The sequence below is a fragment of the Scyliorhinus canicula genome, chromosome 2 (genome assembly GCF_902713615.1).
Source record: "Scyliorhinus canicula chromosome 2, sScyCan1.1, whole genome shotgun sequence".
NCBI classification, from domain to species: Eukaryota; Metazoa; Chordata; class Chondrichthyes; order Carcharhiniformes; family Scyliorhinidae; genus Scyliorhinus; species Scyliorhinus canicula.
In genome coordinates, this window is record NC_052147.1 from 54,215,764 (window position 1) to 54,241,118 (window position 25,355).

The 25,355-nt window shown below is 51.2% G+C and overlaps 1 protein-coding gene across 6 annotated transcripts in view; it reads right to left on the reverse strand.

The window, feature by feature from the left end:
* The window catches only part of pygl (phosphorylase, glycogen, liver), a 219,914-nt gene that overhangs the window by 39,798 nt on the left and 154,761 nt on the right, over positions 1-25,355 (reverse strand). For 4 of the 6 annotated variants that reach the window (XM_038778436.1, XM_038778465.1, XM_038778456.1 and 1 more), the window contains exons 13-15: positions 20,366-20,467; positions 20,117-20,264; positions 19,503-19,561 (exon numbers count right to left, since the gene is read on the reverse strand). In XM_038778436.1, the coding sequence (XP_038634364.1) occupies positions 19,503-19,561; positions 20,117-20,264; positions 20,366-20,467 (309 nt within the window). Of the gene's footprint in view, positions 1-17,540; positions 17,621-19,502; positions 19,562-20,116; positions 20,265-20,365; positions 20,468-25,355 lie in introns of all 6 variants that reach the window. The other 2 variants (XR_005458132.1, XM_038778477.1) reach the window with 1 other exon arrangement.

Below are 25,355 nucleotides of genomic sequence, written 5' to 3' on the forward strand. Positions count from 1 at the left end.
CTTACTTGGTACCATTGCAGTGTTTGAGAGCTTTTCCCTGCATATTACTTTACTTTACGACCTGTGTATGAACCTTGCGTTCTTTAGGTTACAACTGAATCATAGCTGAATTCTTCACTTCTCTTCAAGAACTGAACCATGGCAAATTGTAGGCAAACACACCAAAGTACACAATAAAAGCTCTGAAGCATCAACTTACAAGTACAATTTCAGCTCTTTCGCTTTGCCAAGCCAAAAGCTATGGGCGAGATTCTCCTTTCCCCAACACCAATTTTGTAACTGGCGATCGGGCGGTGAATCCCTTTTTACGGTGAAATCAGGGGCGACGCCTGTTTGACGCAGGTTTCGTAGGCTCCGCCCCTTCATAACGGCGTAATCACGGCACATGGGGGGGGCTTCTGCGAGGGCTGGGGGAGCACTATCTGTCAGGTCGGGTCCACACAGGGCCAACGCCATGTTTTATGGGGCAACCGCTGCAGGTCGATGCTGTGCGCATGCACAGCTACGGACCCTGCAATTCTCTGGGCATTTATTTCGTAGAGGCCAAGAGTTTTACGTGGCGTAGTGCTAGTCCCTCATTGGTCACAGTATTGGTGAGGGGCCACCGCTGATTTGTATCCACAAAAACGCCATGGATCCTCCGCACTTAGCTTCAGAATCAGAGAGTCTGGCCCCACATCTCCAAAGGTGTATCCTGGTCCCAAATAGATTTATCAACCTTCAGTTGCCTTCTCAGATCTTCGGGCTTCTTTTAGGAAATCTTCAATGCAGCCCACCTCTCCTAAGGTCTGCTCCTTGCAGCCCTTTCTCTACTTGGAGCCTGTTTCTCCTTTTCTTAACTTCATTGCTTTCTGTTTCTTACTTCTATGTTCTCTCATTTATGGTAACCTTGTTCGCACCTTCTCTGCTGTTTTTTCAATCTTTCTCTGTCTCCCTCGCTTCTCCCTGGGTTTTTGTGCCTTTCTTGTGTTTTCACCTTTTGTGTGGTTCGGATATTTAAAATATTGGTCAGGTCAATGCGCTTGACTGATGTAAAACAAAAAGGCAACTGTGCATGTACGGCCCTTTCCCGGCCGGGGCTAGAGAGGGAGACCCAAAGTTCATCTGAGCTGAAGACGAAGGTTAGTTTAAGTTATTTACATTCATTTTTAATTGTTTTGAATCTTACTTTGCGGAGGAAAGGGAGGTCACCAGGGTGGAGATTGGCTGGGGGAAAGTTAGTGAGACCCCACTGAGTTGCAGTTCCCCATGACACGTGTGCCAACCCGCTCCCTCCAACACGACCCTTACACTCACCTCCACACCAACCTCATCCCTGGTCTGTGGTCTAATCATTTGTCTTGTCCTGTGTCTTGCAAGACCTGGTGATGGGCCGTGTCCTTCCCAGACGCACGTACCTCGGTTTGACACTTTAGTGAAGGGGCTCCTGGGACACTGGACACTATCTGGTGTGCACCACATAGCTGATCTAATACATCAGGTGGAGCAAGAATTCCCGGAGGTTGTCGGCAGGCATCCAGCATCTGCAGGCACAGGTGGAAGAGTCCAACCACGTGCAGGAGCAGGGGGTGGTGCCATGATGCTTGCCACCCAGGCCAACACCACATGGATGGCGCTGTGGTGGAGGCATTGGGGGCGAGGGTTATGGCTATGGATCAGTATGTTCAAGGCCTGGGGCATTCTGTGTAGATGCTGGCTAATCAGGGTTTCCACCCCACAGGCAGCCATGTGCATGAGCCATCTCAAAATTGCAGTGGCGCTTCTCAGCGTGGCCCAGTCACAGCGGGCCATGGCTGAGAACGTCCGTGACATTGCCCAGGCGATGGCCAACATGGCGTAGACACAGAGGGAGAAGGCCCACCAGAGGGGGATGGCGTAGTCACTGGCTGATGTGACACAGACCCAGAAGGTGATGGCACAGGAAATGGGTGATGTGACTCAGTCCCAGACAGCGATGGTCTACTCCATGTGCTCCATGCCCGCAAGCATGCAGACCCTGGTTGAGACTAGAGCGGGCCTCTAAGGCTGGCAGCGCCAGGTGGTGGGGGAGCCTCCGGGGATAGCTCTGCTCGTACTCTCGTCCCATGGAAACGCACAGGGGCCAGACAGCACTCTGAGGTAGGAGGTGATGGGGACCGTGCCGATGACTCACCCAGGGGAGCTGCCGAAACACCGCAGCACCTCGCATTCCCCATCACCTCCCTCCCGTCCCTAGCGCATCTGGGTAGCGGGCAGAACAGGGCAGCACTCCGCCACCTGGGACACCTGAGCAGCAGCTGGGCCCATCCAGGCCCGGTCATCCCAGAAGACAACCGCCAACGGGACCCAGGTCGCAGGGCGGATATCGCAGCAGGCCGCTTCCACTCCTGATGTACTATCTGGGGGGTCCACTTAGACGTAGCGTTAGGGCCCGCATGGTCAGAAAGTTGGACACCAGTTAAATTGGCACTGGTCGTTTCCCTAGATGCAGAAAACGCCTTCGACAGAGTCGAATGGAAATACATCATAGAGATACTGGAGCGGATCGGGCTTGGAACAGAGTTCACCTCCTGGGTAAAGCTCCTATACAACGCTCCCATGGCGAGCACACGGGCCAACAATACCAACTCCCGATACATCCAGATGCACAGGGGCACCAGACAAGGATGCCCACTGTCCCCGCTGCTGTTCGCTCTAGCAATCGAACCACTAGCAATCACGCTCAGAGCAGCAAAAAGTGGAGGGGGATCCGAAGGGGATGCAGAGAGCACAAAGTCTCACTCTATTCAGATTACCTTCTCCTCTACATTTCGGACCCACAGAGCAGCATGGACGGAATTATTGCGCTCCTGAAAGAGTTAGGCGCCTTCTCGGGCTACAAACTCGACATGAGCAAAAGCGAGATCTTCCCAGTACACCCACAAGTGTGGGGGGGGGGGGGGGGGGGGGGGGGCAGCACTAACGGGACTACCGTTTAAACAAGCCCGACACAAATTCCGCTATCTGGGGATCCAAATAGCCCATGACTGGAAATGGATCCACAAATGGAACCTCACCAGTCTGACGGAGAAAGTAAAAAAGGACCTGCAAAGATGGAACACACTCCCACTCTCCCTCGTGGGGAAAGTCCAGACAATCAAAATGAACGTACTGCCCAGGTACCTCTTCCTACTTAGATCCATTCTGACCTACATCCCCAAGGCCTTTTTCAAAGCGCTGGACAAACTAATCATGGCGTTCATATGGGGGGGGGGGGAGAGAAGAATGCTAGGATCCCAAAGAAGGTCCTACAAAAAACAAAATCCGGGGGGGGGGGCTAGCCCTCCCAAATCTACAATTCTACCACTGGTCGGCAACGGCCGAGCGAATAAGGGGATGGATCAAGGAGCCAGAAGCCGAGTGGGTGCGCGCGGAAGAGGCCTCCCGCGTGGGGACCTCCCTCCGGGCCCTCGCCACGTCAGCAATCCCATCCCCACCCAAAAAACACTCCAGCAGCCCGGTGGTGATAGCCACCCTCCAATCCTGGAACCAACTACGGCAGCAATTTGGCCTGACCAAAATGTCAGACAAAGCTCCCATCTGCAACAACCATAGGTTCACACCAACACTGACTGACACCACCTTCAAAAGGTGGGGGCAGGACGGAGGGACACTGACAGGGACCTATACACGGATGGCAGGATCGCAACACTGGACGAACTGACAGAGAAATTCCAGCTAGCCAGGGGGACGAGCTAAGGTATCTACAGCTCAAAAGCTTCCTACGAAAGGAGGCAAGGACGTACCCACAACTGCCATGACAGACACTACTGGAAGAACTACTGGACGCAAGCATACTAGACAAAGGAAACTGTAGTGACATGTATGAGCGACTGATAGAAAGGGCCGACACCGTACTGGACGCAACAAGAAAGAAATGGGAGGAGGACCTGTGGATTGAGCTAGGGTGGGGATTCTGGAGAGAACCACTGCATAGGGTCAACTCCACCGCCACGTGCGCAAGGCTCAGCCTGACGCAGCTAAAAGTGGTACATAGAGCCCACTTAACAAGAACCCTTATGAGTAGGTTCTTCCCTGAGGTGGAGGATAGATGTGAACGGTGCCAAGGAGGCCCGGCCAACCATGCTCACATGTTCTGCTCTTGCCCCCAGACTTGCAGGGTACTGGGCAGCCTTCTTCGAGGCAATGTCCAAAGTGGTGGGGATGAGAGTGGAGCCATGCCCGAAAGTGACGGTCTTTGGGATTTCGGACCAGGCAGATCTATTCCTGGGGAGGAGGGCGGACGCCCTTGCCTCCCTGATCGCCCGCCGTAGAATCCTGTTTGGCTGGCAGTCATCAGCACCACCCAAAGCTGCAGACTGGCCGTCCGACCTCTTGGAATCTCTCAAAATGGAGAAAATCAAATTCGCCATCCGAGGATCAGACGACGGCTTCCACAGTACGTGGGAGCCATTCACGCAATTGTTCCGGGACCTGTTTGTGGCTAACGAACAAGAGGAAGAATAGCCAGGTAGCCAGGAATCAGGGAAAAGTAGCCAAAGCATGAAAGGGAGAGATAGACCGGGAGGGAGGGGGGGCGGACAGCTAAACCTAAGAGGAAAGAAAGGCGAACCACGGGAGGGGGGGGGGGGGGGGGGGGGGGGGGAAGAGATAGGGAACAAGAGAGGAGAACCAGGGAGGTGGGGGGGAGGCAGAGAAATGAGAGCAGGAAGGAAGGCACGGGATACAATAACGAACATGGCATCTCCAGGAGTAGGGAACGAGGAGAATGAAGACGAATGATAGGAGGAACGACAGAAGCGGAGGTGAGCGCGAGATGGCAGCGAGATCCGTCCGGGAGAAGCAAGCGACAACAACACCAAACCCATTCGAGTATTGCCCACTGAAATTGTTTCTCCGGCACCTGAATGTATATTTACCTCCCCAGTCCCCCCGTTCCCCCCGCAAACAGTTGCCTACTTATGTATTGTAAATAATTTTGCCAGGTGCACAGAGTTGCTGCTGTTGAGTTGGTGCACAAAACCCTACCAGTTATTCTATTTTATTTTTTATTGTATTTTTTTTTACTATTTACTATTTTCTTTTCTTTGGTATGTTTGGGTGTGCCCTTCTCTTCTGTATATGTGTATATATATATATATATATATTTATGTTTCTTATCCTATGTACATAACGGTAAATATACTTTGTTCAAAAACCCAATAAAAAACATTTATATAAAAAGTTGGCACTGGTGCAGGACACAGTTTAGTTATATTATGTTAGGGTATGAATATGTAAATATTTATGCACATTAAACACCTGTTAGCACTGTTACCTGTTACCCCCGCCTCTGTGCTCTGTAAGATGGGTGTGAGGGGTGGGCTGGCCAGAGGGGTTCGGGGAATGGGTGGGCATTGTGTGGGGCCTGGGCTGCTGACCCCCCTCCCCCCACTACTGTCACCCCAGGTATTCGATGGGACTGTGTGATGGAATGGTCACCTCGCAAGCAGGGATCACCCAAGAGGCCGATGGAACGTGCTACCGTGGGCAGGAATCAGACGTAGTCAAATGATGCAGAGCACCAGAGCTCATCGCAGAGTGAGTTGTCATCATTCTCCATCTCATGGACCAGGGGTGTTCCTTTAAAACAGAGATGAGGAGGAATTTCTTTAGCCAGAGGGTGGTGAATCTGCGGAACGCATTGTCACAGAAGGCTGTGGCGGCCCAGTCACTGTGTCTTTAAGACAGAGATAGATAGGTTCTTGATTAATAAGGGGATCAGGGGTTCTGGGGAGAAGGAGATGAGAAACATATCAGCCATGTTTGAATGGTGAAGCAGACTCAATGAGCCGAATGGCCTAATTCTGCTCCTATATCTTATGGATTAATGAATCTGACCAGCATGTGATAGGGTCAGAGTATGTGAGTGGGTGAATGTGAGCTTGTGTATAGGTTGATGTTAGGAATGTGAGAAATTAACGAGATTAACAGTGAATTTGAGGTGAAAATAAAATAATGTAAAAAGACTAGCAGGGTATCTAGAGGAATAATGAGATGTGATTTGCCCAGTAACAAGATTAGCAGGAGATTTTGAGGTGCAAATGACCACATCAGAAACATTGTTTGCCAGAGATCAGTGGGTCGGGCTATACAAATGATAACCTCTGAAGGCAAGGAATTTGAGAGAGGTAGGCAGCAGAATCCACAGAGGGGAATATCAAAGAGGCTGCACAATATAACTGCTAGCATCCTCATTGGGAAGGGAAGCTGTTTTTCCATCCAACAGTCAGACAGGCCAGTTCCATCTGTGATCCGAGTCACAGATGCCTGTTCCAGCTAACATTTAGAGCCAGGCAGATTACAGATATTCTCCTCTAAAAGTTGCAATTTTGTGCCTTCGCTGAATCAGGAAGAGACATTTTCCCAGACTTGAGTCACTTAAGCAGGATTGTATGGTAGCTATTAACTGGATTTAATCTATAGAATTACGAAAATTGGATGTTACTTGGTAAAAGAGGTGTCTCAGTGAGTTCAGGAAACGGGAGTATATTTTGGGAAGAAGAGGTAACTTCAGGTAACACATGTGTTTAGTTATTCACATACTTAAGTGTCAGAGTGTATATTAGTCTTTTGACGTGTTTTTTAAATTTTACGTTTCCGCACATTATTCCAAACAAAAATGCACCAAGAAGAACCAGTGTTGCAAGTTATCCTTTAGAGTTTTGAGACAGTTAACATCAGCAGTGTCCTTAATAGTTGGTGTGTGGTGGTGAATGTGAAAACTGAGACTGAGCAAAAGACAGACTCACACTCACTGCCACCCACATACTCACTAGGTCTCTTGCACAACCTCCACATTCACTCAGTTATTTGTACTAATTTTTATTCAAGTTTTCACAAATTGTCAACAATAAAAACAACACAAAGAAATAAGAACAAACCCCCCCCCATATACACAAATAATAAATTAATAAAGATAAACGATATAAACGCAAATATACACACCCAATCAAGAAAAACAAACCCTCATGAACACCCCACCCATCCCAAACTCCCCCCATCTCGAATTTAATAAACCCTGCCATGTCGTTAATCCAGGACTCCACACTTGGGGGTCTTGCATCTTTCCACTGAAGAAGAATCCTTCGCCGGGCTACCAGGGACGCAGAGGCCAGAATACCGACCTCTTTCGCCTCCTGCACTCCCGGCTCCTCTGCCACCCCAAATATTGCGAGCCCCCTGCTCGGCTCAACCCTGGATCCAACCACTCGTGACATTGTCTCTGCTACACCCCCCCCAGAAGACCTCAAGCGCTGGGCAAGCCCAGAACATGTGGGTGTGGTTTGCTGGGCTCCCTAAGCATCTAACACATCTCTCCTCGCTCCCAAAGAACCGGCTCAACCTTGCCCCGGTCATGTGCACCCTATGCAGCACCTTGAATTTTATTAAGCTGAGCCTCGCGCAAGAGGAGGAGGAATTTACCCTCCCCAGGGCATCCGCCCACGTCCCCTCGTCGCTCTCCTCACCCAACTCCTCCTCTCACTTACCCTTCAGCTCCTCCACCCAGGCCTCCTCCTCCTGCATCACCTGATACATTGCCGATATCCTCCCCTCTCCAACCCATGTCCCCGAAAGCACCCTGTCCTGGACCCCTCGTGGCGGCAGCAGTGGGAACTCCACCACCTGCTGCCTAACAAACGCCCTTACCTGCATATATCTGAAGGTGTTCTCCGGGGGGGGGGTGAACCTCCCCTCCAGCTCACCCAGACTCGCGAATTTCCCATCCACAAACAGGTCGCCCATCCTTTTAATGCCTGCTCTGTGCCAACTCAGGAACCCTCCATCCATTCTCCCAGGATAAACCGGTGGTTCCCCCATATCGGGGACCACACCGAGGCCCCCACTTCCCCGCTGTGCAGTTTCCATTGCCCCCAAATTTTGAGGGTAGCCGCCACCACCGGACTCGTGGTATACCTCGTTGGAGGGAGTGGCAGCGGCGCCGTCACCATGGCCTCCAGGCTCGTGCCCACACAGGACGCTATCTCCAACCTCTTCCATGCCGCCCCCTCCCCCTCCATTACCCACTTGCGTATCATCGCCACGTTAGCGGCCCAATATTACCCACAGAGGTTAGCAGCGCCAACCCCCGCTAACCCTGCTCCTCTCCAGGAACACCTTTCTCACCCTCGGGGTCTTCTGCGCCTACGCGAACCCCATAACGCTCCTGTTGACCCGTCTTAGGGATCAGGATAGGGAGGCTTTGGAACAAGAACAAAAACCTCGGGAGCACCGTCATTTTGACTGACTGCACCCTGCCTGCCAGGGAGAGTGGCAGCACGTCCCACCTTTTAAACTCCTCCTCCATCTGCTCCACCAGCCTCGTAAAGTTAAGCCTATGTAAGGCTCCCAAGCTCCTAGCTACCTGTACACCCAGGTACCTAAAACTCCAGTCCGCCTTTTTCGACGGGAGCTCACCAATCCCCCTCTCCTGGTACCCTGGGTGCACTACAGACAGCTCGCTCTTCCCCATATTGAGCTTGTACACGGAGAAATCCCCAAACTCCCTAAGGATCCTCATCACCTCCGGCATTCCCCCCACCGAGTCCGCCACATACATCAGTAGGTTATCCGCATATAGCGACAGCGGTGCTCCCCACCCCCCCTGCACTATTCCCCCTCCAGTTCCTCGACTCCCTCAGCGCCATGGCCAAGGGTTCAATCGCCAGCGCAAAAAGCAGGGGGGACAGGGGACACCCCTGCCTCGTCCCCCGGTGCAATCGGAACTACTCTGACCTCCTCCTGTTCATAGCCACACTCGCCACCGATATAGCATATAGCAACCTCACCCACCTGACGAACCCCTCCCCAAACCTGAACCTGTGCAGCACCTCCCACAGGTATCCCCATTCCACCCTATCAAAGGCCTTCTCAGCATCTATCGCCGCCACTATCTCCGCCTCCCCTTCCACTGCCGGCATCATTATAACATTTAAGAGCCTCCGTACATTAGCATTCAACTGCCTCCCTTTCACAAACCCCGTTTGATCCTCATGTATGACCTGTGGCACACAGACCTCTATCCTCATGGCTCGTATCTTTGCCAGCAACTTTGCATCGACATTTAAGAGTGAGATCGGCCTACATGACCCACACTGTAGGGGATCCTTGTCCCGCTTCAGGATCAAGAAGATCAGCGCCCTAGACATCGGCGGGGGCAGAGCCCCCCCTTCCCTTGCCTCGTTGAAGGTCCTTACCAACAGCAGGCCCAGCAGGTCCAAATACTTCTTGTAGAATTCAACCGGGAACCCATCTGGGCCCAGGGCCTTCCCCGTCTGCATGTTCCCTATCGCTGACCAACTCCTTCAGTCCAACCGGCGCCCTCAACCCCGCCACCTGCTCCTCCTCCACTCTCGGAAACCTCAAGTCGGTCTAGGAAGCCCTCCCTCCTCCACTGGGGGCTCAGACCGGTACAGTTCCTCGTAAAAGCTCCTAAAGACCCAATGATACCCACCGCACTTCGTACCGTGCTCCCTCTTCTGTCCCTAACTCCACCAATCTCCCTAGCTGCCTCCTGCTTCCAAAGCTGGTGCGCCAGCATCCGGCTCGCCTTTTCTCTGTATTCATATACCACCCCCTGCGCCCTCCTCCACTGCGCCTCCGCCTTCCTGGTGGTCAATAAGTGGAACTCGGCCTGGAGGCTACGCCGCTTCCTCAGCAATCCCTCCTCCGGTACCTCCTGTCCACCCTCACAATCTCCCCCACCAACCTCTCCCTCTCTCTCCTCTTCCCCCCTCTCGTGTGCCCTAATGGAGATTAGCTCTCCTCTGACCACCACCTTCAGCACCTCCCAGACCACCCCTACTTGCACCTCCCCATTATCATTAGTCTCCAGGTACCTCTCTATACACCTCCGGACCCGCCCGCTCACCTCCTCATCCGCTAACAACCACACATCCAGACGCCACAGCGGACGTTGGGCTCTCTCCTCCCCCAACTCGAGGTCCACCCAATGTGGAGCATAATCAGAAATGGCTATCGCCGATAAATTCCGTGTCCTCCACCCTCGGAATCCGCACCTGCTCGTGACAAAAAAGTCAATCCGGGAATAGGCCTTGTGGACATGGGAGAAGAATGAAAATTCCCTGGCTCCCGGCCTCGTAAATCTCCATGGGTCCACCCCTCCCATATGGTCTGTGGTGGTATGATTTGCATAGCTGTCTGCCATTGGTGCAGAACACCGGCTTACCATTGGCCCTGGTCGGTCATGTGCCTCTTGACCGATTGGTTGAGACCAGTCATGTGACGACTCTCCGATTGGTCGAGAGGCTGAGTTAACCACGCCTCCATACCGAGGTATAAATAGTCAGAACACCCGGCGGTCGTCCATTTATTGTAGTCGACCGCAGGGCTAAGTTCTAGCTTATTAAAGCCTAACTTTTGTACAGCAACTCGTCTCATGTGCAATTGATGGCTCATCAATTTAATAAGCTAGATTTTTGAAGATGGAGTTCCGGATCAAGCCCGAATGCCTCCGCATCAGCCCGCAAACTCAGAACGCTTCAGAAATTTTTCAACATTGGCTGGCTTGTCTCGAAGGATACCTGGAGTCTGCAAACAGCCCCCCACCATGGCATAGAAGCTTCACATCCTCCACTCCAGCGTGGGCACAGCAGCCTACGCGATAATCAAGCAAGAGGAAGATTACAATGCAGCCATACTTAAGCTGAATGGACAATTTCTTAAACCAGTCAACAGGGTATTCGCCCGACATCTGCTGGCCACCAGACAACAGCTCCCCGGTGAGTCATTAGACCAATTTTACCAGGCCCTCGCTGTCCTGGGGAGGAATTGCTCCTGCCTCCAAGTTTCAGCCACGGAGCACATGGAACTGCAGATCAGAGATGCTTACGTGGCTAGGATGCAGTCGCCCGCTATCCGCCAGCGGATGGATGCTGGAGAAAGACGACCTCAGCTTAACTGAGGCACGGACTCTCTCCACCTCCCTGGAGGTCGCCGCTTTACACGCCCGCGTCTATGTCCCCAGCCGCACTGCACCACCCTGGGCCTCCTGGCACGCTTCCCCACTGCCATCCGCCGCGCCAATCCCCCCCCCCCCCCGCCGGGCTTTTCTGGGCCCCTCCAGCGCACCGCACTAATCTCTCCCCCTCGCCCCCGCGCCTGGCCTGCGCGCCTCCCCCTCTCCTCCGGGGCCTTCCGGGCCTTTCCAGCGCACCGCGCAACTCTCTCCCCCCCCCCGCCGCCGGGCCCCTGCGCGCCTCCCCCTCTCCTCCGGGGCCTTCCGGGACCTTCCAGCGCACCACGCAACTCTCTCCCCCTCGCCCCCGGGAGCCTGGCCTGCGCGCCTCTCAGCCCCCGCTTTCAGCCGCCAAATCGGTCGCTGCTGTGCCGCGCAGCGACCGGGGATCTCCTCCGTCGGGTCTTTCCGCTCCCCTCTAGCCCACCGCGCTAATCTCCCCCCCCCCCCCCCCCCCCCGCCCCGGGCCCCTGCGCGCCTCCCCCTCTCCTCCGGGGCCTTCCGGGCCCCCCAGTGCACCGCGCAACTTTCTCCCCCCCCTGCCCCCGGGCCCCTGCGCCTGGCCTGCGTGCCTCTCGGCCCCCGCTCTCAGCCCCTCTGGTCGGCCCGCCGGCACCGCTAACACCTCCCCCCTCAACCACGAGGGCCCCACGGGCGCCGCCATCTTGGGGCGCCGACTCCACGTGCGGGTCCTGGGCGCCGCCATCTTGGGGCGCCAACTCCACGTGCGGGTCCTGGGCGCCGCTATCCTGGGGCCCCGACTCCACTTGCGGGTCCTGGGCGCCGCCATCTTGGGACCCCGACTCCACGTGCAGGTCCTGGGCACCACCTTCCGGGACTGGCACGCAAGGTTCTTCCAGCACCTACTCGGCCGACGACGACGACTATGGATCTTCTCCACGGCTCGCAGCAATTCAGCTCGACCAGTCACGTCCACGCACGCTCGCCAAAACGACAATGCTGATCCACCTCAACGGCCACAAGACGTGCTGCCTGCTGGACTCCGGGAGCACGGAAAGCTTTGTTCACCCTACCACGGTAAGACGCTGCGCACTCCCTGTCCATCCTGTAAAACACAAAATCGGCATAGCCTCAGGTTCACACTCCGTCTGCATCACCGGGTGTTGCATCGCGGACCTCACGGTCCAAGGGAAGGTTTTTAAAAATTATAAACTCCTCGTCCTCCCTGACCTTTGCGCATCGGCACTCCTAGGACTGGACTTCCAGTGTAACCTGCAGAGCTTGACCTTCCAATTTGGCGGTCCTATACCCCTCACTGTCTGCAGCCTCGCGTCCCTCAAAGTGGACCCCCCCTCCTTGTTTGCTAATCTCACCCCCGATTGCAAACCCGTCGCGACATGGAGCAGACGGCACAGCGCCCAGGACCGCACCTTCATCAGGTCCGAGGTCCAGAGGTTGCTGAAGGAAGGGGTCATCGAGGGAAGGAAGGGGTCATCGAGGGCAGGAAGAGTCCCTGGCTAGCCCAAGTGCTGGTGGTCCAGACTGGGGAGAAACACCGGATGGTCATCGACTATAGCCAGACCATCAACCGGTTTACGCTACTGGATGCGTATCCTCTTCCCCCGTATTTCCGCCATGGTAAACGATAACGCGAAATACAAAGTCTTCTCCACTGTGGATATTAAGTCCGCTTACCACCAGCTCCCCCTCCGCGCGAGTGACCGCAAATACACCGCGTTTGAGGCAGATGGGCGCCTCTACCACTTCCTCAGGGTTCCATTTGGTGTCACAAATGGGGCCTCGGTCTTCCAACGGGAGATGGACCGAATGGTCGACAAGTACGGATTACGGGCTACCTTCCCGTATCTTGATAATGTCACCATCTGCGGCCACAATCAGCAGGACCATGATGCCAACCTCCAGAAATTCCTCCAACCGCAAAACCCCTTAACCTCACATACAATAAGGATAAGTGCGTGTTTAGCACCGGCCGTCTAGCCATCCTCGGCTACGTAGTGCGTAAAGGAGTGATAGGCCCCGCCCCCGAACGCATGCGCCCCCCTGATGGAACTCCCTCTCCTCAATACCCTCAAATCCCTTAAACGCTGCCTGGGTTTCTTCGCTTACTACGCCCAATGGATTCCCAATTACGCTGACAAGGTCCGTCCCCTCATTCAAACCACGACCTTCCCGCTGTCGACAGAGGCCTGCCAGGCCTTTAGCCGCATCAAAGCGGACATCGCAAAGGCCACGATGCGCCCCATCGACGAGTCCCTCCCCTTCCAGGTCGAGAGCAACGCATCAGAAGTAGCTCTGGCGGCCACCCTGAACCAAGCGGGCAGACCCGTGGCCTTCTTCTCCAGAACCCTCCAGGCTTCCGAACTCCGCCACTCCTCAGTGGAAAAGGAAGCCCAGGCCATAGTCGAAGCAGTGCGACATTGGAGGCACTATTTGGCCGGCAGGAGGTTTACCCTCCTCACAGACCAACGGTCAGTAGCCTTCATGTTTGATAATGCACAAAGGGGCAAGATTAAGAATGACAAGATCTTACGGTGGCAGATCGAGTTGTCCACGTACAACTATGAGATCTTGTATCGTCCTGGGAAGCTTAATGAGCCTCCTGATGCCCTGTCCCGCGGTACCTGCGCCAGCGCGCAGATAGACCGCCTCCGCTCCCTCCACGCGGACCTCTGCCATCCAGGGGTGACCCGTCTCTACCATTTCATTAAGGCCCGCAACCTGCCTTTCTCCATCGCGGAAGTCAGGACAGTAACCTGTGACTGCCACATCTGCGCAGAGTGCGCACACCTGATCAAAGCATCCTGCCCCTTCAAACGTCTCAGCATTGACTTCAAGGGACCCCTTCCCTCTAACAACCGCAACATTTACTTCCTGGCAGTAATTGATGAATACTCCCGCTTCCCCTTTGCCATTCCCTGCCCCGACATAACCACATCGACCGTCATAACTCCTCTCCATCTTCTCCCTGTTCGGCTACCCCGCATACATACATAGCGATCGGGGGTCCTCATTTATGAGTGACGAGCTGCGTCAATTCCTGCTCAACAGGGGCATTGTCTGTAGCAGGACGACCAGCTCTAACCCTCGGGGTAACGGACAGGTCAAGCGGGAGAATGGTACCATCTGGAAGACCATACTACTGGCCCTCCGGTCTAGAAATCTCCCTATTTCCCGATGACAAGAGTTTATCCCCGATGCCCTAAATTCTATCCGCTCACTCCTCTGTACCGCAACAGATCAGACACCTCATGAACGTCTTCTTGTTTTCCCCCGGAGGTCGTCCTCCGGATCCCCTCTCCCGACGTGGCTGGCTGCCCCCGGACCCATCTTGCTCCGGAAGCATGTGCGGGTGCACAAGTCCGACCCGTTGGTGGAACAAGTCCAGTTACTCCACGCTAACCCGCAGTATGCATACGTGGAGTACCCCGACGGTCGGCAGGACACGGTCTCCCTCCGGGACCTGGCACCTGCTGGCGTGCGGCCTTCCCCCCCTTCACCACAGACCCCCCCCCCAGTTTCCCCCCCCCCCAGCGCCCCACCCAGGCCACCCCTTCCCCATCCATGGCGTCTCCACAGCCAGCTTGGGTGACGGATACTGTTCAAGGACCATCGCTCCCGGACGTCAGCGGAACCACCACCATCGACGGAACCGACGTCACCTACTCCACTGCGGCGGTCTGCCAGAACGTCACTGGCCACGAAAAGACTGATCGAATCGATTTAAATTACAACAGCTCCATGGACTTTGTTGGGACTTTGTGTACTATTGCTAATTGTCTGGGCCAGTGGGAAGCCAAAACTGTAATAAAGGAAAAGAAGAGAAAATTTTTGTTCTCCCGGCTGCTACTCATACCACCAGTTCTCCCCCCCCCCTCGGCTCTTGTTGATCCCCCCTCTCCCCCGGCTTCTTTCACCGCAAGGGGTGAATGTGGTGGTATGATTTGCATAGCATTGGTGCAGAACACCAGCTTACCATTGGCCCTGGTCAGTCATGTGCCTCTCGACCGATTGGTTGAGACCAGTCATGTGACGACTCTCCGATTGGTCGAGAGGCTGTGTTAACCACGCCTCCATACCGAGGTATAAATAGTCAAAACGCCTGGCCATTTATTGTAGTCGACCGCAGGGCTAAGTTCTCGCTCATTAAAGCCTAACGTTTGTACAGCAACTCGTCTCACGTGCAATTGATGGCTCATCATGGTCCATAAACCCCCTCAGCACCTTAGCCGCCGCCGGCCTCCTGCCCGACCTGGACCAGGAGCGTTCAAGTGCCGGGTCCAGCACCGTGTTGAAACCCCCCCCATTATTAGGCCTCCTTTCTCAAGATCCGGATTCCGGCTCAACATACGCCGCATGAACCCCGCATCGTCCCAATTCGGAGCTTATACGTTGACCAGCACCACCCGCTCCCTCTGGAGCTTGCCACTTACCATCACATACCCACCGCCATTGTCCCCACAAGTCTCAACGCCTCGAACGACACTCTCTTCCCCACCAAAATCGCCACCCCCCGGTTTTTTGCATCTAAGCCTGAATGGAACACCTGCCCTACCCACCCCTTTCTTAACCTTACCTGATCCGCCACCCTCAGGTGCGTCTCCTGGAGCATGGCCACATCCGCCTTCAGCCCCTTCAAGTGCACGAACACCCGGGCCCGCTTGACCGGCCCATTCAGTCCCCTTACATTCCAGGTTATCAGCCGGATCAGGGGGCTAGTCGCCCCCCTCCCCCGCCAATTAGCCATAGCCCTTCCTAGGCCAGCCACATACCCGCGTCCCCCGCACGGCCCGTTCCCCACAGCGGCAGACCCCCGCCCCAACCTCCTCTACCACCTCCAGCTCCCCCTTGGCCATTCCAGCAGCAACCCGGTCTCAGCTCCACTTTTCCACTCCACAACTTCCCCGCATCTATCCTATCTATTCCCTTCAGAATTATATATGTTCCTATGAGATCCCCCTGCATCCTTCTAAATTCCAGCAGGTACAGTCCCAGTCTACTCAACCTCTCCTCTTAATCCAACCCCCTCAACTCTGGGATTAACCTTGTGAATCCCCTCTGCACACCCTCCAGCGCCAGTACGTCCTTTCTCAGGTAAGGGGACCAAAACTGAACACAATACTCCAGGTGTGGCCTCACTAACACCTTATACAATTGCAGCATAACTTCCCCAGTCTTAAACTCCATCCCTCTCGCAATGAAGGACAAAACTCCATTTTGCCTTCTTAATCACCTGCTGCACCGTAAACCAACTTTTTGCGACTCATGCACTCGGACACCCAGGCCCCTCTGCACAGCAGCTTGTTTTAATATTTTGTCATTTAAATATTAATCCCTTTTGCTGTTTTTCCAACCAAAATGGATAACCTCACATTTGTCAACATTGTATTCCACCTGCCAGACCCTAGCCCATTCACTTAAACTATCCAAATCCCTCTGCAGACTTCTAGTGTCCTCTGCACTTTTTGCTTTACCACTCATCTTAGTGTCATCTGCAAACTTGGACACATTGCCCTTGGTCCCCAACTCCAAATCATCTATGTAAACTGTGAACAATTGTGGGCCCAACACTAATCCCTAAGGGACACCACTAGCTACTGATTGCCAACCAGAGAAACACATATTAATCCCCACTCTTTGCTTTCTATTAATTAACCAATCCTCTATTCATGCCACGACTTTACCCTTAATGCCATGCATCTTTATCTTGTGCAGCAACCTTTTGTGTGGCACCTTGTCAAAAGCTTTCTGGAAATCCAGTTATACCACATCCATTGGCTCCCCGTTATCTACCGCACTGGCAATGTCCCCAAAAAATTCCACTAAATTAGTTAGGCATGACCTGCCCTTTATGGACCTATGCTGCGTCGGTCCAACGGGAGAATTTCCATCCAGATGCCTTGCTATTTCTTCCTTGATGATAGATTCCAGCATCCTCCCTATTGCCAAAGTTAAGCTAACTGGCCTAACCTGCTCTCATTCCCTCCCCCCCCACACAGTCACTCACACTCTCTCTCTTCCCCGTCGCTCATATTCACCCTCTTCCAATCATAGATTATTTCTTTCCCATTTGGAGCATATCAGCAGTAAACATGGGGAAGAAACAGCCTGTGATTGGAGGAGCTCCCCTTGAACAATCGTCCATTCTGACTTATCCATTTGAGTGACATTTTCAAATCGAGCTCCAGGGGCCGCACCGGGCCTGTGGGCCATATTTTGAACAATCTGGTTTAGTATTATATTTCTGGGCTGCATACACAGTTTGCTGTTTTACCATCCAACCGGCAACCACAAAAAAGCCGGCTCTGTTGAGATAGGACTATTATCCATCCAACCACACTCTGCGGGAAGATTTTGTACCATTGCCTACAGAACTGACTTAACCTCTGTGTGCCTACTTCATCTTGCACCCACAACGCCACCTGAAAAGTGAATCTTAAAACACCGGTCTCCAGCCAGTTGAACTTCAAACACCTATGTGAAATAATTCCTCAGTGACCTCAAGTCTTGATATTCACATGAAGCAATATTCAGTTTTTCTGTGGTTCTTGTACTGAAAACTCACTTAATATCACTGAGAAGCGGTACTGAGCAAACTGATGGAGCTATAGGCTGACAAGTCTCCAGGTCCTGATGGGCTTCATCCTAGAATCTTAAAAGAGATGGCAAATGAGATAGTAGATGCATTTTTGTCATTTTTTTCCAAAATAGATTCTGGAAAGGCCCCATCAGGCTGGAAAGTAGCAACTATTTTTATTTCCAATTAAGGGGCAATTTAGCATGTTCAATCCACCTAGCCTGCACATCTTTGGGTTGTGGGGGCGAAACCCACGCAAACACGGAGAGAATGTGCAAACTCCACACGGTCAATGACCCACAGCCGGGATCGAACCTGGGACCTCGGCGCCGTGAGACAACAGGGCTAACCCACACGACACCGTGCTGCCCCGAAAGTAGCAAATATAACCCCTCTTTCAAGAAGGGAGGGAGGCATATCACAGGAAGTTATAGGGGATAACATATTAGCGCGTATTGAAGATTGGCTGGCTGGCAGAAAACAGTATGCATAAATACGTCTTTGGCTGCTTGGCAGGATATGACAAATGGAGTCGCAGTGATTTGTGTCAGCTTTTTACAATTTACATCCAGGACTTAGATGAATAGAGCGAAGGCATGGAACTAAATTTTCAGATGACACAAAGATAAGTAGGAAAGTATGTTGTGAAGAGGACATACTGAATTTGCAAATGGATATAGATAGGTTAAGTAAGTGGGCAAAAGTCAGGCAGATGGAGTATAATGTGGGAGTAATGATGATGGAGTATAATAAACTGTGAAGCTGTTCATTTTGGCAGGAAGAATAAAAAAGCAGAGTATTATATAAATGGAGAATTACTGCAGAATGTTGAGGTGAAGAGGGGTTATGTGTTTTAATGAATGAGTCATTAAACGTTAGTATGCAGGTGCAGCATGTAATCAAGAAGGCAAATGGAATGCCATCCTTTATTATAAGAGGATTGAACATAAAGATCATCTTATGTTTCAATTATACAGGGCCTTGGTGAGACCATATCTCAAATACTGCGTGCAGTAATATCTCCTTATTTAAGGAATAATGTAAATGCATTGGAGGCGGTTCAGAGAAGGTTTACTAGATTGATATCTAGAATGAGCAGGTTGTCTTATGAGGATAGGTTGGAAAGGGTTTGCTTGTTTCTACTGGAGTTTAGAAGAGTGAGGGGCAACTTGATTGACGTGTAGAAGATCCTGAACAGTATTGACAAGATGGACGTTGAACTAGGTTTCCTCTTATACCTAAGCCCAGAACTAGAGAACACTGTTTTAAATTAGGGGACGCCTTATAGGACAGGCATGAGGAGAATCTTGAGGAGAACCTTTTTTCTCTCTGTGGGTTGTGCGACTTTGGAACTCTGCCTCAGAAGGCAGTGAAGCCGGGTCAATGAATATTTGTAAGATGGAGGTAGATAGATTATTGTCAGGCAAGGGAATCAAAGGTTAACGGGGTAGATGGGGAATGTGGAACTCAACACAAAAAGATCAGCAATGATTTTATTGAATGGTCAACAGGCTTGAGGAGCCAAATGGCCTACCTTTGTTCCTATTCTGTACGTTCATATGTCAACTCCTTTTCTCTATCTCCCCCACTTACTGTGTGAATGTGGAGTGGAATATCACAGTCACTCCTTTCGTGGATTTTGAATGTGTGAAATAAACTAATTTGTGAGTTAATCGTAACTAATGTTTGCTCTGGATTATTTGTAAATTTGGGTCACAAAAACGTGGGGTTTTGGAAACAAATGCACCACCACTTATTAATTAAAACAAACTGATTGAAAATGCTTTCAATTTATGCACAAGTAGCGAGAGGAAAACAGTGCTGCTTGAACTGACCCCCTCCTACCTGTAATAAAAGTTGCAAGTAATGTACTATGCACAATTTAAGTCACTGCATGACTTTGGGGTTGGCAGGGAGTTGCAGAAAAATAGGAAAGGAAACAAATCTTACCTTGCCACCTATCATAACAGTTCTTGGAACAAAATTCTTGTTCGGTTCTTTTCTAATTCCTTACACAAAACATAAACCAGTGTTTAATGATTCAAATACTTCTGCACTGTAAGTTCTATGAAATATAGAAACTTGTCACAGTTGAGTTCAAGAACTGTACATGCATACGGGAGTTATAGACACATAGTTATGGCAATTACTATACCTGCTACGAAAGGTCCTGGAAAATAACATTATGCATATTACAATATGCCATTGCTTACACACCAAAATAGCATTTTGATTGTGTGTGATTCAGGTTAGAAACTGGAATGTTTTGCACCTGTTTCATACCTGGAAAATAGGGGAAATGAGATTTAATTTCACTCTCATCGATTCAAGAGCGTCAATCAAATTTGACTTTTCTATGTTGTGTGGAAGATGCTTAAATTAAGGAGGATATTCTCTTCAGAATTACACAGAGATAAGAACATATAATCAAACATGGGCAGACCTGTTCATAGAAACATAGCAATGTAAACAATATGGCTATTTTTCAGCTGGAATGGCAACTAATGCAACAGTAAAAATGCACCACATTAAAAGTAAATTAGATTTAACGAATTGGGACTTACGGTTGTACATAACAATGATGTAAAGACAGTTCATCAGCTGCCGCTTGTACTCATGGATTCGTTTCACATGTACATCAAATATGGAAGACATGTTGATCTTAATTCCATACTCCTTTTCCAGTAAAGATGCAAGTTTTACTTTATTCTCCTGTTGACGCAATAGGGAACAAATTAAAACTATTTCTGTACACACAACTCGTTTTATTAATTGCACAGAATGCTGAATTTACATAATTTGAACGACTATACCTGTTTCACCGATGTAACATCATGAATGAATCCATCATTATTCACATAGGCATGGAGCTTCTGTAACTGGTTCATGTCTTTAATATAATCCCCTCCTATTTTCTATATGATATTAAAGCAGGTTAATATCTTGCTTTCAAGTTCATAATACATCAACACGTCCTTTGTATTTTCAACAAAGCCACAATATAATTTATCCAAAGTAGTCCATTTGCTTTCACCTTATGTTAAAAAAAATATTAACTTATTCATTTAATAAGTGCTGGAAAATGGTCTTCGGCTAGATAGCTCTTCTTTGACCTGAACAGATATGATGAGCTGAGTCTTCTGTCATAAATTTCTAAGGGTGAATTTATAACCCCATCCCACTGGTGGAATCTTCTGGTCCTGCTGAAGTAATGGCTCACTGCATGACTTTACAAGTATTGATTTGGGTGGCAGTAGAAGGATATGCTGCGAGGAGACATGTGACTATAGCTACTGATGCTCAATCAATGACTCCAGAAGCAAGATTGGATGACAATTGATGGCTTTATTGGACTAGATGTTTCCCCCAGCAGCGCAGGTACAGAATGCAGCTGCTAGGGAGACACAGGCTCATAAAGGAGGACCCCCCTATCACTGTGTATGCAGGCAGGGAAACCGAACAGTGTAAAGATACTGTGGAGGGCTTTTATGACGGTGGCTGTGGTCATGTCGGGGCAGGGGATGGCGAATGGGAACCGGGAGTACTCGTCAATCACGTTCAAGAAGTGCGTGTTGCAGTCGGTGGAGGGGAGAGGACTTTGAAGTCCATACTGAGGCGTTCAAAGGGACTGGAAGCCTTTATCAGGTGCGCTCCCTCTGGCCTGTAGACGTGCGGCTTGCACTCCGCGCAGATTTGGCAGTTCCTGGTGGCGGTCCTGACTTCCTTGATGGAGTAGGGCAGGTTGCGGGTCTTGATGAAATGGAAGAATCGAGTGACCCCCCAGGTGGCAGAGGTCCTTGTGGAGGGCCCGGAGTCGGTCCACTTGTGCGTTGGCACATGTGCCGCGGGATATGGCATCAGGAGGCTCGTTTAGCTTCCCGGGATGATACAAGATCTCATAGTTGTAGGTGGAGAGCTCGATCCTCCACCATAAGGTCTTATTGTTCTTTAACATGCCCCGCTGTGCATTATCGAACATGAAAGCAACCGACCGTTGGTCAGTGAGGAGAGTGAACCTCCTGCTGGCCAGGTAATGCCTCCAATGCCGCACAGCTTCTACTATGGCCTGCGCCTCCTTTTCAACTGAGGAATGGCGGATTTCTGAAGCATGGAGGGTGCGTGAGAAGAAGGCCACGGGTCTGCCTGCTTGGTTGAGGGTGGCCGCCAGAGCTATGTCGGACGCGTCGCTCTCGACTTGGAAGGTAAGGGATTTATCGATTGCGTGCATCGTGACCTTTGCAATGTCCACTTTGATGCGGCTGAAGGCCTGGCGGGCCTCTGCCAACAGGGGAAAAACCGTGGATTGAATTAGTGGGCGGGCCTTGTCCGCATAGTTGGGGACCCTCTGGGCATAATATGAAAAAAATCCCAGGCAGCGTTTCAGGGCCTTGGAGCAGTGTGAGAGGGGAAACTCCATGAGGGGACGCATGCGTTCAGGATCTGGGCCTATAACTCCATCATGCACTACGCATTTGTCCTTGTTGTAGGTTAGATTATGGATTTTTGCGGTATGGAGGAATTTACGGAGGTTGGTGTCGTGGTGCTGCTGGTCGTGGCCGCAGATGGTTACGTTATCGAAGTACGGAAACGTGGCCCGCAAACCGTACGGTCAACCATTCGGTCCATCTCCCATTGGAAGACCGAGACTCCATTTGTGACACCGAAAGGGAGATTTTTTGATTAACTGGGTGGATGGGAAGAGAACAGCGCCTTACCGTGTTGGGGTGTATGAAGCTCTCTGTGCTCCCGGAGTTGATCAGGCAGGATATTTTGTGCCCTGTGGTGGTATAACTAGGAGGTTTACGGTACCTATCTGCCATTGGTGCAGAGCACTCGCTGCCCATTGGCTCAGGTCGGTCATGTGCCTCTCTGCTGATTGGTTGAGGCTAGTCAGGTGACTGCTCACCCACTGGCCGAGAGGCAAGTAGTCCCGCCTATGAGGCGGGGTTTAAGAACCCGTAGGACCAGGCAGTCGGCCTTTCTCTGCAAGTCGACTGCCGGGCACACAACTAGTTGATTAAAGCCTGATATATGGAACTTCTTCACGACTCGAGTCCAATTGATGGTACATCATGCCCATTGATGAGCACGGACGTCGTCGCGGTCGGGGCCGAGACTGGTCCTGGGTCACTGAGGCAAGTCGTGGCAAAAGCTGGAGGTTTACTTTGGGCGATGTGTGGTCATCCGAATCGGGGTCGAGACTCCAGCCAAGATGGCCCGCCACTGATCGCACATGCCTGGGGAACAAAATGGCGACGCCCAAGGCCCGCACGTGGCTCTGGAAATGGAAGATGGCGGCACCCGCTGGCTGCACGTGACTCGTGGAGGGTTGGGGTGGCAGTCCCGGTTCGCCCCCGGAGACCGCGGCGACTGCCCGGGCCTGGCATACTGCCACAAAATGGCCCTTTTTGCCACACCCTTTGCAGGTGGAGGAGCAGGCCGGGCAGCGCTGCCGGGGGTGCTTGGCTTGCCCACAAAAATAGCAGCGGGCGCCCCCGGGGTTGCCTGATAGTCACGCAGCACAAGCTTGTGGGGGGATGGGGGATGCATCGGAGTCGGCTGCAGGGAAGTTCCACGTGCCCAAGAGGCTGCCGCGTTGTCGGGGACGTACGCGTGGGCGTTTCAGGAGGCCACATCCAGGGAGCTAGCAAGGGCCCGTGCCTCCTTGAGGCCTAGTGTCTCTTTTTCTAGCAGCCGCTGGCGGATTTGGGAGGACAGCATACCTGCAACGAATGCGTCCCGAATCAAACGTTGTGTGTGGTCGCTGGCTGAAACTTGCAGGCAGTCACAGTTCCTACCTAACACCAGGAGCGCACGGTAGCATTCCTCCAGCGATTCTCTGGGGATTTGTCGCCTCGTTCATAGCAGATGTCGGGCGTAGACCTGGTTTACTGGGCAAATATAGTGTCCTTTCAACAATACCCCTAATACCGACTACCACAGCTACTATCCATGACCTGTCAAAATCTGGTCAAGTCCAAGCAATAATGTTTGGTGGGGATATGTGCATTACTCGAAGAAGAGGTGTCCTGTATACTTTCAAGAATGTTGGGTGCAAAGATGGCCATAAAGTCTGTTTATATTTGGGTGTAGTTTCAGTGGTTTTGTTACTGGACTCGTAATTCAGAGGACTGGACAAATTATCTAGAAATAGGAGTTCAAATCCCACCACAGCAGCTGGGAAGTAAAATTTAGCTAATTGAAATAGTCTGGAATTTAAGAAAGACCTTTATTGAGTAATTGTGGCCATGCAACCACCAGAATTTTGTAAAAGTCCAATCAGTAGCGAGTGGTGTCCCTCAGGGATCCGTGTTGGGCCCACAATTGTTCACAATTTACATAGATGATTTGGAGTTGGGGACCAAGGGCAATGTGTCCAAGTTTGCAGATGACACAAAGTGCAGAGGATACTGGAAGTCTGCAGAGGGATTTGGATAGGTTAAGTGAATGGGCTAGGGTCTGGCAGATGGAATACAATGTTGACAAATGTGAGGTTATCCATTTTGGTAGGAATAACAGCAATCAGGATTATTATTTAAACGATAAAATATTAAAGCATGCAGCTGTGCAGAGACCTGGGTGTGCTCGTGCATGAGTCACAGAGAGTTGGTTTACAGGTGCAACAGGTGATTAAGAAGGCAAATGGAATTTTGTCCTTCATTGCTAGAGGGATGGAGTTTAAGACTAGGGAGGTTATGTTGCAATTGTATAAGGTGTTAGTTAGGCCACACCTGGAGTATTGTATTCAGTTTTGGTCTCCTTACTTGAGAAAGGACATACTAGCACTAAAGGGTGTGCAGAGGAGATTCACTAGGTTAATCCCAGAGCTGAAGGGGTTGGATTATGAGGAGAGGTTGAGTAGACTGGGACTGTACTCGTTGGAATTTAGAAGGATGAGGGGGGATCTTATAGAAACATTTAAAATTATGAATGGATAGGATAGATGCGGATAGATAGGATAGATGTGGGCCGTTGTTTCCACTGGCGGGTGAAAGCAGAACTAGGGGACATAGCCTCAAAATAAGGGGAAGTAGATTTAGGACTGAGTTTAGGAGGAACTTCTTCACCCAAAGGGTTGTGAATCTATGGAATTCCTTGCCCAGTGAAGCAGTTGAGGCTCCTTCATTAAATGTTTTTAAGGTAAAGGTAGATAGTTTTTTGAAGAATAAAGGGATTAAGGGTTATGGTGTTCGGGCCGGAAAGTGGAGCCGAGTCCACAAAAGATCAGCCATGATCTCATTGAATGGCAGAGCAGGCTCGAGGGGCCAGATGGCCTACTCCTGCTCCTAGTTCTTATGGTTCACAGATGTCCAATATGGAAGGAAATCTGCCATCCTTTCTCAGTTTGCCTATATGTATATGTGACTCCAGTAAAGTGGTTGACTCTTAACTGACCTCTGAAATGTCCTAGCATGCCATTCAGATGCCAAAAAGACAACTTTCTCTCAAGGACAATTAGCGATGGCAATAAATGCCGGCCTTGCCACCGACATATATCCTGTAAATGGATAAGAAAAACCTTGCCCTCACTCAGTCCATAGGTCTCTATCCGCAATGTGAATCTATGTGATCACTGTGCCGTAAGCTGCTGAACTAAAATATGTTTGAAATTGCATTTTTCTTGAGCTTTCAGGCTACAAACCAAAAGAAGTTGCTGCCACTGCTGGAAAATTTTCGTCTATTTAACATAAATTTGGGCTGGTCACATTGCAGTCCAACTGGTATTCAATGATTTCGGTTCACTGTTCCCATATAAGGCTCCCTTAGTAAATGCAGAAAATATCTCAGAATTGCTCCAGCAAC